Raw genomic sequence first — 13,660 nt, 5'->3', positions numbered from 1 at the left:
CCACAGGTCCTAGGATCGAAACCTAGCTCTGATACCAATAATGGTCCTTTAATGTGTATGGTAATATCATTAGACTAGGAATCACCAACATAGACAGAGCAAGAATAATAAAAAAGTAATGTCATAATGAATAAGGAGTCCCAGTATTTATAAACTCCTCCATGTCTCCTGGGAAGAGATATGTCTGTTCACCAAGAGTTGTATCTTATATAAGAGATACAACTCTTCAGTAAATAACAAATTCTAACACTTAATTAATACTTTACTGTAAATTTTGTACTAACAGTAAATTGTTACTGGTTCTAATTTGAACTTATCATTGAAATTACCTTCTCTCCCACCAATAGTAGTTGGTAATAATCTTTTACTTAAGATTTATTGTGAAAGTTTTATATTGTGGACATAACATTTCTTAATATTAAAGTTTTTCCTGTTTTGGCTTAACAATAGACAAAATTTGATCAAACCAAACTATTGTAGACAAATCTCTTCACGCTTGCTTTTTATATAGTTGGTAGATTTGAAAGCCACGAGAAATTGAAATTAATTGATGTTGCTTTTAGGATATCAATGAATATGGCCTGCTGTCAATATTTATGAATGCTAAACCCAAACACTAGCTACAGATTTTATCTAATGGTTTTATATTTGTGGGGGGTAATAAATAGCCCACTTGGTATTGGGCCATTAGCTATAGGTCCAATGAAAAATAGAGAAGGCCTAATTGATGAAGAGGGTCCACTCAGGAGCCCATATCATACCAAGGAGCTTCGTTTGGCTCAATGTCACTTGTCGAGGAGAATTTCATCTGAAATCGACTTGCCAAGAAGAACTTGCTCGAGGTATATGGCAAGGAACTACAATGCTTGGGGATGCTCCATAGACAAGCACATTATTCAAGATATGACATTAATTGCGAGGAATAGCTACAATAGCGGCATTAGCAAAAGACAATGGTGGCCTACGCATTAATTTTTGAAGTGGCCAGTATAAATAGTGGGTTAAACATGTACTCCCAGTATGATTCCAAAAGGTGAATCTAATGTCTAATAGAGCAGGGCCCATATCATTACAAGCTCACTACTTACATTAGTATAAATAGGGGAAAACCCCATGGTATAAGGGGTTCAGAGAGAGAGAGAGAGAGCTACCAACAAGTGTGTGCTTAAGGGTCTGTTTGGTTGAAGGAGTAGAAAAGTGAGAGGATAGAAAATGAGGAGGGAATAGAAAAGTGGGAGGATAAAAGAAATATAGGTTAAGCTTGGTAACAGTTTTTGTTTTTTATTTTCAAAAACTTTTTTTTGGGAATATAAGGAAAAAAAAATTTTCTTGTGTTTTTGAAATCAAAAACATATTTGGTTAGTTGAAATTAAAAAGATAGGTTTTTGAAGAAAAAAATAAATAATACTAAAATATGTTATTCCTAGGATTTGAACTCTAATGTTAATTTATTAAATGAGACAGATTCATTAAATCAAATGTGTGTTTTCATTGACTTTTAAAAATTAGAAACTGAAAACAACCTCTTACATCTTTTCAATTTCCTTCACAAATTGAGTTTTGATAACAATTTTTGTTTTCTATCAATTTTGGGTTGCCAAACAAGTTTTTTAGTCTCAAAAATAGAAAATTGTTTTTAAAAACAGAAAATAAGGGGAAAAACTTATTTGTTTAGTTGAAAAGAAAAATGAGAGGATGAAAAATAAAATTGGTATAAATTTACTATTATGTCTCCATTAAATAAAATAAAAAAGTAACAAATTTTTTTATTAAAAAAAATTGTGTATGGACATTTTGGTAGGCCCGAGGAGAAAACACCTGGGTCCACCACCTTTTTTTTTTTCTTTCCTCCTCCTAACCAAACATCCACTAAAACTACTTTCTATCTACTTTTCTCTCCTCAATTTTCCATCCTACCTAAAATCTCTCCAAATAAATATAACCTAAAGGGTAGTCTTATATGTTAGTATTTTTGGGTCTTTGTATCATCTCTACCATCTTGTTTCTGAGTTCGGTCTCCTTGGATTTCTCATTGTGAGCTATCCCTTCATTCCCACAAAAATATTAATTGTGACATTAGTCTACTCCAAGCAAGGTTGACTCAACCCCACAATATTAATTTTAGAAATGCTTTTTTAAACTTTAGTACATGTTTATATTCTCAATATATATATATATATATATATATATAAATTAATGTAATACTGTCATATCATTATTTTATTGTATTGCATCAATGTCTTATATTGCTTTCCTCTAAAAAAAAAAATGTCTTATATTGCAACCATGTCTAGTGTTTGTATCAGTGCTACTTAGCCCCCCTCTCTTTATGTATAAGGATCAAATTCCATCTGTTTGATCTCCACGCATATACATGACAAGACCAGCAGTGCAATTCCACAACTAGATGAATCAAGTTTTTGTTTCTCATATCTAAGAGCCAAGCAATTCAAACAGAATAAAGAGAGAGCTATGACAAATTGTATAGATAACAAACTAAACAAGGTTATCACAAAATAAAAGACTATAGCTAAGCTAAGTGAAGGAATATAATGTAAACCAAAGTAGAAATAAACTTTATGCATTCCAAATCACGGAAGGGCCGGCATCAACAAAGAAAAGCAACAATAATTAGGTTCGTTTGGATTGAGTTTATTTTTGCTGAAACTAAAAATACTATAGCAAAATAATTTTTAAATGTGTGAATAGTATCGTGGAACCTATTTTTAATTTTTTTTCTGAATAAAGTGGTTGTGGGTCTTATAAATAGTACGTGAATAGTATTAAAACAGTGACATTTGTCTTATAAACAGTAAATTTTGTCTCCTCTTTAAAAAGCGTGAAAGCTAAAAAAAAAATTATACAAAAAAAAACAAAACGCAACGGCTGGATTCAGCGTATCCGCTGAATCCAAATGGCATCCGCTGAATTCAAATGGCATCAATATTTCACTAAACAAATAATTGATTAAAGCTTTTTTAGACTGGAATAGTCATTACTTCCACTTGATATTGATGTGGATAACAACTCAAAAGACAAAAGTTACAATATTGCCACGGGTAAAAAGAAAGCGATATGACAGCGTCACTGTCACCGACCTCAAAAGTGATAAACAAATACTAATTGATCATGCTTTTCCAAATTTGACTTTTCCGTGTAAATCAAATGGATGGATCCAATTCCAACATGATAAAATTGGTGGAGCAGTTGATTGATCCTTCAGAGAAATTATTGGGATATAAAGTAACAAAGGACAAATCAAAAGAGCTGGAGTAGATGTGGAATCCACTAATGGATAGTTTAGTCAAAACCGTGTGCTACTTAGCCCTCTCTTTATATATCTAAGGATCAATTTCCATCTGTTTGATGCTCCACACACGTACATGACAAGACCAGCTGTGCAGTTCCATAGCTAGATGAATCAAGTTTCTGTTTCTCATATCTTAGAGCCAAGCAATTCAGATGGAATAAAAAGAGAGCGGTGACAAATTGTATAAATAACAAACTAACAAGGATATCACAAAATAAAAGACTATAGCTAAGCTAAGTGAAGGAATATATAGTAAACAAAACTAGAAAAAGAGGAAATAAACTTTATGCATTCCAAATCTTGGAACGGCCAGCATCAACAAAGAAAAGCAACAATAATATTTCAATTAACAAAAACTAATTGGTTAAAGCTCTTTTAGACCGGAGTAGTCATTACTTCCACTTAATATTCATGTGGATAACTCAAAGACAAAAGTTACAACAGTGTCACACGGTAAAGAGAAAGTAATATGACCGCGTTACTGTCACCACCCCCAAATTCATAAACAAATACTAATTGATCATTCTTTTCCAAACTTGATTCTTCCGCGTAAAATCAAAATGGATGGATCCAATGTGACAGAATTGGTGCAGCAGTTGATTGATCCTTTAGAGAAATTACTGGGTTATAAAGTAACAAAAGAGCAGGTCTATTATCATTTAGTTTTAGTTGCATTAGCAATTAATTGTATGGAAAACTGAAATCTACTTTCTAAGGATAAAGAGAGACTCCATATACATAAATTTGTGCTATAATTTTTGTAACAATTTTGATGCAACTGAAAAAAAAAAATGATACGTTCATATAAAAATCATAGTTACCAACTACAGTCGACACATAAAAAATTATGGCCCCAAGAGTTTTTGAAAGTAATAGTAATATAAAACAAAGTAGAACCCTCGTGGGCCATCACTAATCAACTGGAGTAGATCTGGAATCCACTAATGGATAGTTTAGTCAAAGCCGTGTGCAGCCAGATGTGAAACAGCTTGCTAAAGTGACAAGGAAAGAAGGATGTAAAAATGAATTAAAATCCCACTAGGAATATACCATCCAAAAGAGAATATGCTATGGTCAACTCAAGTCCACGCCCTGTGGAGCCGAAAGTAGAAAGACTTACAGGTAAATTATAGGCCTTGAAGCAAAATAGTAGCTGATTAAAGCATTTCTCTTCTGGCAATTCACTTCTCTTCAACGATCCTGTATTCCTATAGCAATTTATTACTAGAGTGAGTGAAAGAGAGATCATATGGCGGACTTACTTCTTTCTGCCTTGGTGAGCACTGCGGTGGGGAACTTGAATGCTTCTGCACTTAAAGAATTTGGAGTTGCTTGGGGCTTGGGAGCTGAGCTCGACAATCTTAAGAGCACAATGTCTGCCATCCGATCCGCTGTCAAATATGCAGAGGAGAAGCAGTGGAACAATGATGTTATCAGGGATTGGCTGGGAAAGCTCAAAGATGTAGCTTGGGATGCGGATAATGTTCTGGACGAGTTTGCAACTGAAGCTCTAATGCGAAAGGTGGAGAGAGAGAAAGGAGCGACAAGCCAAGTAAGTAGATTCTCTTCTCTTCCAAACAGACTTATATTTCGCATGAAAATGGCAAGTAAATTGAAGAATGTGAGGGATAGACTGGATGCCATTTCTAGGGAGAGATCTTTTCACTTGGGAGAGGGAGATAAAAACATGGAAGCTTTTGATGTAGAAAAAAGACAAACTGGCCCACTTGTGAATGAAAGTAAGATTTATGGAAGAGATGTGGAAAAAGAAAAGATCATTGGAGTGTTGCGCACTAATGTGTCTGATGATCAAGATAATCTGGCCATTTATGCTATATGGGGTATGGGGGGCTTGGGTAAAACAGCACTTGCACAATTAGTCTACAATGATGCAAGGGTGAAGAGCCATTTTGAATTGAGAATTTGGGTGTGTGTATCAGATGATTTCCGGATAAGAAGGTTGCTAAGGGCGATCATAGGGTCTATTATTCGTGGTGAATGTAAAATTTCTGAGTTGGATCCACTACAGCAAGAGTTGCAAGAAAAATTGCGTGGGAGAAAATTCCTGCTTGTCTTGGACGATGTCTGGAACGAGAACCAAGAGGAATGGGACCGCCTAAAACATACGTTGATGTGTGGAGCGAAAGGTAGTATGCTTATAGTGACAACTCGGATTGAAAAAATTGCACTGATGATGGCCACAGTACTTCCTATACACCACATTGGATGCTTGTCAGAGGATGATTCTTGGTCCTTATTTAAAGGACGTGCATTTGGGTTGGAAAGGGTAGAAGAAAGATCAGAATTGGAATCAATTGGCAAGGAAATAGTGAAGAAGTGTGGAGGCGTACCTCTAGCAATAAATGCTCTTGGAAGCCTTGTGTGCTCAAAAAGAACGAAAAGTGAATGGTTAATTGTGAAAGAAAGTCAGATTTGGAATTTACCGAAAAGTGAGAATCCCATCCTTCCTGCCCTCATGTTGAGCTATCACCATCTATCCCCACATCTAAGGCAATGTTTTGCTTATTGCTGTGTATTTCCCAAAGATCACAAGCTTGAGATGGATAAGTTGATACAACTGTGGATGGCTAATGGTTTTATCCCCTCAGAGTTGTATGATTTTGGTGTTGATATCTTCAATGAATTAGTACGGAGGTCTTTCTTTCAAGATGTGAAGGAGGGGTATCCCTGCTATATAACGTGTAAAATGCATGACCTTATGCATGACCTTGCTCAATCTATTATGAGGCATGAATGCGTTGCATTGGAATCCGGTAAAGATGTGAAAGTTGAAGGCAGGATTTTTCATATGTTTTTTGGCATGATCTCATCACAAGACATTTCTTTGAATGAGGACCTACATAAAGTTCGATCTCTACGCTCATGCATTGATGCATTTGATTGTACAGCTTCTCTGCCATTCTTCTTGAAACAAAAGTATCTTCGGGTATTGGATTTTAGATCTGGCGTTCAGGAAGTACCAAGATCAATCAACAATCTAAAACATTTAAGATATCTTAACATGTCTAGGTCTAGGATCAAAGTTTTACCTGAATCAACAACCTGCCTCTTGAACTTGCAAACGTTGAAACTAGATTATTGTTACACTCTTTGTAAGTTACCCAAAGGTATGAAGCACATGAAAAACCTTATGTATCTTGGGATCACTGATTGTTATTCTCTTACTCGTATGCCTGAAGGAATGGGACAATTAACTTGCCTCCAATCATTGAGCTTCTTCATTGTTGGCAAGGAAAAAGGTTATCAAGTAAGTGAGTTGAAAGGGCTAAACCTTCGAAACAAGTTGACAATAAAGGAACTTGATAATGTCAGAAATTCAGTGGAGGCCAAAAATGCAAATTTGATTGGAAAACAGAATCTTCAATCGCTAAGTTTGGTTTGGCGGAGTGACAATAAAAGCCATGTACCAGACCATGTTGAAGATGTTCTTGATGGTCTCCAACCTCATTCATATCTGAAAGAACTGTCCATAAACAACTATCATGGTTCAAAAATTCCAACATGGATTCAAGATTCAGTTCTTCGTGATTTGGTTAAAATTTCACTAGATTGTTGGGAAAGATGTGAACATTTGCCACTTCTTGGCAAACTACCATTCCTCAAGGTTCTTAAAATAACTGGCTGGCATGCTGTGAAATATATTGGCAATGAGTTCCATGGAGACAGTGCAATTTCGTTCCCCTCATTGAAGGAATTTAGGCTCCATAAGATGCGTGATTTGGAGGAATGGAGAACAATGAATGGAAGAGGAAATTTTCCCTGCCTAAGCACATTAGAAATCACTGAGTGCCCAAAGTTATTGGGAATTCCTATTATTCCTTCCATTACAGATTTGACTATGAGAAGCAACAATGGAAACATGGATGGTGAATTGACAGTTCTTCCAGATGGACTGTTGCAAAATCATAAGATGCTTAAAAAGTTGGAGATTTCCCATATGCCCAATCTCAAGTCACTGACTAATCAGTTGGATAATTTTTCTGCGCTGAAAAGATTTAGTCTTGAACGTTGTGACAAGATCGAAAGTCTTCCAGAAGGACTCCAGAACTTACATTCATTACGGGAACTGGACATAGAGGAGTGTAATAATCTTTTGTCCTTACCAATGAATGGTTTGCAGGGCTTATCTTCACTACGGAGTTTATCCATTTCGTTCTGCAACAAATTCTGCTCTCTGTCTGAGGGAATTCAATATTTAATTGCACTTAAGGATTTATTTATCATCGAGTGTCCGAAGTTAATTTCATTGCCAGAGGGTATTCAACATCTAACTGCTCTCCGTTATCTGCGCATCTGGAACTGTGAAGACTTATCTTCTCTGCCTAAGCAGATTGGATGCCTCACATCGCTTTCATATTTGGGAATTGGGTACTGCCCTAATCTAATGTCTATACCAGACGAGCTACAGAACCTTACGGCACTCAAAGAACTTGAAATTAGAGGATGTCCACATCTGGAGAAGCGGTGCAAGAAAGACAGTGGAGAGGATTGGCATAAAATATCTCACATCCCCCACGTTCACAGTGGAGAGAATCGCTACGAAAACTGAAATGTTGCTAAGTTGGTCAACGCTGAGATGGCAATGTTAACACGCTTCAAAAAAAGTTTATTTATAAAGGTGACTTTCTTTTTAATGGGCCTTTTTTTTTTTTTTTTTCTTTTTAATGTTTATTCCTTATCATATGAAATTGTATTTGGATTTTAATATGGATATTAACATATGCATTACTCTAATGTATGCTTGCAGTGAACTAAACTAATGATGCCTGCGGTGGACTATACAATGGTACATTTACCTTCAATCTTTACTTGCTGTCAGTGTTCAGATTTTCTTCTCTCTCTTTTTTTTTCCCAAAAAAAAAAAAAAAATGGTTCAATTCAATTTTGTGACATACTTGTCATTACTATTTGTATATTTATTGTATTTTAAAATTGCTATGGACAATCCGATATTTTTTTTTTGCTTGAGTTCTTAGAGATTTCCTGTTTGTCCAATCTCAATTGCCATTATCTATTATTAATGTGAGTAGGTGTGGCAAGTTTGTATAATGTTTTTATTTTATACAATTGTCATTATCTATTTGTTATTGTTTTTATAAAAATATTTTAGACTAAATGACAAAACTAAACCATTGGCACTCTATTTTTTGTTGATCCACACAGCTACACTCATCCATACATAAATAATGCACGAATTCTTTACTTAACCAATCAAATGCTTAAACAATCGGTCAATCACTAACTTTACTATTCTTTTTCTTGAATCTAACTTTATAACAAAAAGTTATTATAATATAATAACAATAACGATAACAATACATACACATGTAACAAACACTCTGTATTTCTTAATTATTAAATTATATAAAGTTATATTATAGTTATATGTATTTTCTAATTATTAAATTATATAAAATTATATTATATTTATACTATAAACGCACACATTCACACACACCACAATTCACACAAACAACATTATAAAAAAAAAAAAAAAATTGAAAAATAATGCACACTATAGTATCACAATCAGAATTAAACACACACTTACACATACATAATATAAATTTATAATAAAGAAAGAGATACTCACAACTCATAAACACTCACTCTTAACTCTTAAAGCCAGCGATACTAAGATAGTTGAATAGAGAAGAGAGATAAGATTAGATAAGATTCATGATACTGAGATCAAAGAGAAAGAGAGAGAAAGATCTATGACCTATGTTGTTTGGTTTTGGGATGGGCAAATTTGTTTTGTTGCTTGATTTTGGGTTGGGCTAATATGTGATTAGGATGTGCAAGATTTAAATCAAGGTGTGCAAAAGTATTTCCATGATAAAATTAAACTAGTAAAAAAATATTTTATATATAGATAATTTTTTTCTTTTCCCAATACCCCTTGAACGATACGTAAAAACACAATGGTACATTACCCTCAACCTTTGCTTGCAGCTGGAGTTCATATTTTCTTCTCTTTTTCTCCCAAAAAAAAAAAAGTTCAATTCAATTTTGTGACACGCTTTTCATTACTATTTGTATATTTGTTGTATTTTCAAATTGTTATTGACAATCCGACATGTTCCACTATATTTTTTTTCTCAAAAGAAGAAAAGAAAGGAATTTTTTTTTTTTCTAGACGAGCAAGAAAATTTCTCAAAACAAAACACAATTAGAAATAAGTCAAGTAGCTCATAAACTAGCCAAAAAACATGCAAAACAAGCAAAAAAGAGTTGCAACTCTCTTAGCAAAGCAACAAGCCTTTTGACCAGAACCACTAAATCAAACTTGAGAGGCATAATTAGAAGCAGCGTTTCCCATCCCATATATAGAGGAGAAAATGGGCCAAAAAATCATATAAGTCAACCTTGTCATTAGTTCAGTCATACTAATTTATTCTATACTTTTTTTGTTTAGATGATAAATAGTGGGGAGTATGAAAAATAAGATTCAAACTACATGTACAGAGCATAAAAGGATGCCATAACAATTAAGCTATCACTTGAGATAACAGTTTTTTTTTTTTTTTTTTTATTAAATTTCTTATACAACCATTCACTCCCTTCTAAAAAAGCTCCACATTACCAAATAAATAATAACTAATTCACTTTTGATAATTCAATAATTACAATGGGGAGGAGGAATTTGAGCCCTAAATATTTTTATTAAAAATGCTAGAAGGTATCCATTGAGTTATAAGGCTCTTGGCAAATAAAAATCATTGTGGAATCAAGTCACAAGAAAATCTTGAACATTAGCAATGCAAAATCACCCTAAAAAGCTTGAACATTGCACATCTTTAAATTGAAAAAGAAATAGAAAATTTAATGATTTAACCATTATTCTATCACCTCCTTATGTGTGAGCCTAGACTTTCACTTAATAAGTGATTAATACCATAATCAATTACCAATTTATGCCAAAATCTTAAGCTAATAACTAGTAGGAGAAATTAACATAATAATTATTCTAAAAAGTATATTACATCATCCATATAAATACCAAGTCTTTTTTATCATAATATACAAAAATATTTATATCTTCTGCACTAGTGAAAACTAAAAAGAATTTTCCTTAAAATTTGGCAAGAAAGTGAAATATTGTAAACCAAGTTAGGTATAACTAAAGTGTGTTTACATTAATGGGATGGAGGACCACAATCCCTATCTTCAATTGCCAAAGTTAGTTACAACTTGGGTCATCCAACATCTCTACTACCGGAGCAAACTGCAAAGTTGAACAATGAGCAAGGATGAGATCATGAGCGAGAAAGTTCATAGATCAAATTTTTAATATGGTTACGCACTAACCTCGTCATCTTCTTCAAAGTATATTCCATTGACTACAGTGTTTAGCTGAAATTCCCACCCTAGATTGTTCTCAAGCAGCTCTTTAAGTTTCCTCGTCTATAATAATAAAAAGAGAGGACATTACAATTTGTCTTAATAAGTAGAAAGCAACTACTTGCAATGAAGTGAAAGCTTAACAATCCCTTATGGGAGGTTTCACTCAAATGAAGGCTCAAGAAACTCCTTTCCTATAGCCTATGGACCAAATGACTTCAACCAAAGTGTTAAAATGCATTAAAACTAATGTGGCTCAAATCAAGTGTAATGGCCCTTACATAACATTTAGAGTCACAGACAAAATTTTACCAGAACCAGCTGAAACTACCATAGACAGTTGAAAAATATCAAATATTGACAACTTTTGGCCTTTGTACCAGATGGCAAATATTGACCACTATCAGCCTTTATGTCATGCATTTCAGCCATCACTAGCCATTATAGGTATGGCATTGATATCACAAATTCATATCAGGCAATTGGTCACCTAAACCAAGACAAATCAACTATTTTCCAAGGTAACCATCAAAATTTGACTCTAGACTAAAATATGATTTACACCCTTTAAGTTTGGCATTGCTGTCATTTTGTCCCTCGACGTCTTTTCATTCTTGTCACTAAACCACCAAATAATTACCCCCTTTTGAATATAAGGAGACGAAATTAACCAAAACCCAAAACTCAACCCATCCAAGCACCATTGCCCAAACACCTCAGAGCCGCCAAATCACCACTGTGTATGGCCAGCCTAACAACAAACTTAAAGGCTAACCTAGGGTAAATCACTGCAACCACCCTGTAATGATGTCATATTTGAGTGGATTAGTAGTGAAAATGTGACAGACCACGATGGAAGGGGCACATTGACATTGATTTCATACTTGAGGGTCTAAATTACAAATTCTCATTGTTGATGGACCGCAACCCCAAACTTACAAAGTGTAGATGGTAGTTTAGCCTTGATTGTATGTCTCCCACCATAAAGCATAGAGGTTGAGGTCATTGATTCAATCTTATAAAAATACGTGAGTTGCCTCTATCTATTAAAAATAGGAAAGTAAACATCCTTACTCAAGGAAATCAAAAAATGCATAATTCAATTTGCAAGATATCATCATAAAACAAACTTAAATTTTCAATATTCCATAAATGTATTATGATCTAGCTATCCAGTATGAAATGAATGAAATGACACTAGAGATATGAACTTGTAACTGGTAAAAAACAAAAATTAAACATTCAAAATCAAAATCATAAATGATTGAGTTTGAATTAATAAGATTTCTGGTTTTTTTTTTTTTTTCCCAAGAGAGAGAGAATAAAGCAACATAGTAGGAGTTTTCAACAATTTTTGTAATTGATAATGTTTGGTTTTATGAATGAAGCAAATTTCCTTGACATGAATTTTTTTTATAGGCAGATTTATATGTTATATACATGTATCTCTTTAAAACCAGCTAAAATAATAAATACACAACATCTAATTTGCAGAGTAGAAAATCCATAATCTTATGCAGACCAAAACAGAGAATCAATTGCTAACACCTAAAAGGAAAGTGTATGAAGAGAAAATGAAAGCCTGGCAAGTTGGCCCCAGCCCCAACCTCCAAACCAACAGAGAATCAAAATGAAGAACATGAAGAAGCAGGATTAGTGTTCATACCCACGACAGCAGATGTCCATCAACAGATGAGGCATCTAGCATCAATGAAAAGAAGTCCTGCAATTCCATTCAGCAATTGGTCAAAAATCTGTGATGAACTTACCAGTCTTCTTTAACAAGTAAAAATGTTACGATAGAAACATAATTCAATCAATGTGATTAAAACTGACTAAGCAATGATTTTTATTTCTTTTTAAGCAAGTTGCTCAAATTGACCAATAAATGTTGGTGAGTAGGTAAACAATTCACTAGATCAATGAAAGCCTTGAAATCTGACTTGCCAATAAAAGTTTTGACAGCAAGGGAAATTGTAAATTTGCACAAATGCCCGTTAAGCATGGCAGCACAATCATGCATTTAAACAATGACTTAGTAACCTCAAAGAGGTACCTTGCAAAGATGGTATAAAAAGCTATCAGCAGATAACCATGAATCATCCAATAGTGCAAATACTCCTGTTGCTGCACCACTGGTATTTGTATGATCTTTCTCAAGCCCAAATTTCAGTTGATTGTAGATAACCTTATTGAACTGCATAGAATTTTATAATTTGTCAGAGCTTTGTATAAAACTAACATAAAAAATAGGACAATTACATTTATTGAGTGTTAATCAGTATTAAATGAAGAAAGAAAACGCAATTTTAATTTGGCAAATTGACCAAAGCCATGTTGCTAATTAGTTGGCACTTCTTAGTGTTTCCAACCAAGATATCCAAAGTTCAAATCCCCCTACTCCCAAATATGAATGCATCAAGAATTTTAATTTGGCGAATCAAACATACTAGGAAATTCTATGCAAGTTAATTACAGATGTTGCAAAGTCAAAACCTGATAAACCAATGAAGCTTATTTCATGCCCAGTATCATAGTTAAATATTTCAATTTATAAGGGGCTACATAAGAATTAAAAACTTCATCAAGAAGAGGACTTCAAAGAAGTAACTAAAATAAAAACTTTCGATAACACAAACTTAAAACAAAAGGCCAACTGAAACTGATTAGGCTTTTGAAAATTAGGGCAAAATATCAAACAACCTTCCCCTTTCTTATTTAGTGTATTGTTGTTGTCATTAACGAAGGAATAAGGTCCTATAGTCTATCAAGCAAAATGGCCCCACATTGAGCACAATGATGAAACAGAAAACAAAATCATAAAAAGAAAATAGTTGGCAAAGGGCCGAAGCCTTTGCCGGGTTGACTTGCATCTTGGATATGCTTTAATAGTTACATTCCAAGCTCAATGGTGGCTCCAGGGAAATTTTTTCAGGGGTCATTAAAGGTTAAATTAACAACAAAATTTTTTTAAAATAGAACTTG

The 13,660-nt window shown here is 33.9% G+C and overlaps 2 protein-coding genes across 2 annotated transcripts; one reads left to right on the top strand and one right to left on the bottom strand.

Moving 5' to 3' along the window:
* Positions 1-4,398: 4,398 nt before the first annotated feature.
* On the top strand, positions 4,399-8,472 carry LOC126707408 (putative disease resistance protein RGA1). The gene is made up of 2 exons (XM_050407023.1): positions 4,399-7,949; positions 8,079-8,472. Exon 1 carries the CDS (start codon positions 4,560-4,562, stop codon positions 7,878-7,880), a length of 3,321 nt encoding a protein of 1,106 aa, XP_050262980.1. The 5' UTR covers positions 4,399-4,559; the 3' UTR covers positions 7,881-7,949; positions 8,079-8,472.
* A 2,042-nt stretch (positions 8,473-10,514) lies between these two features.
* LOC126704633 (uncharacterized) lies at positions 10,515-13,011 on the bottom strand. The gene is made up of 5 exons (XM_050403670.1): positions 13,003-13,011; positions 12,732-12,872; positions 12,342-12,398; positions 10,643-10,738; positions 10,515-10,559 (listed from the first exon to the last, which is right to left on the bottom strand). Exons 1-5 carry the CDS (start codon positions 13,009-13,011, stop codon positions 10,515-10,517), a joined length of 348 nt encoding a protein of 115 aa, XP_050259627.1.
* Positions 13,012-13,660: the final 649 nt, after the last annotated feature.

This window comes from Quercus robur, chromosome 11 (genome assembly GCF_932294415.1).
Source record: "Quercus robur chromosome 11, dhQueRobu3.1, whole genome shotgun sequence".
Taxonomy (NCBI): domain Eukaryota; kingdom Viridiplantae; phylum Streptophyta; class Magnoliopsida; order Fagales; family Fagaceae; genus Quercus; species Quercus robur.
Note: the sequence above shows the minus strand (reverse complement) of the source record. Positions and strands in the feature narration are given on the sequence as shown.

Coding starts and splice junctions, on each gene's coding strand:
- LOC126704633 (XM_050403670.1), bottom strand. Junction 12,399..12,731: donor TTTTATACCATCTTTGCAAG/GTACCTCTTTGA, acceptor ATGGAATTGCAG/GACTTCTTTTCATTGATGCT. Junction 10,739..12,341: donor ATGGACATCTGCTGTCGTGG/GTATGAACACTA, acceptor TTATTATTATAG/ACGAGGAAACTTAAAGAGCT.
- LOC126707408 (XM_050407023.1), top strand. CDS start 4,560: ATGGCGGACTTACTTCTTTCTGCCTTGGTGAGCACTGCGGTGGGGAAC.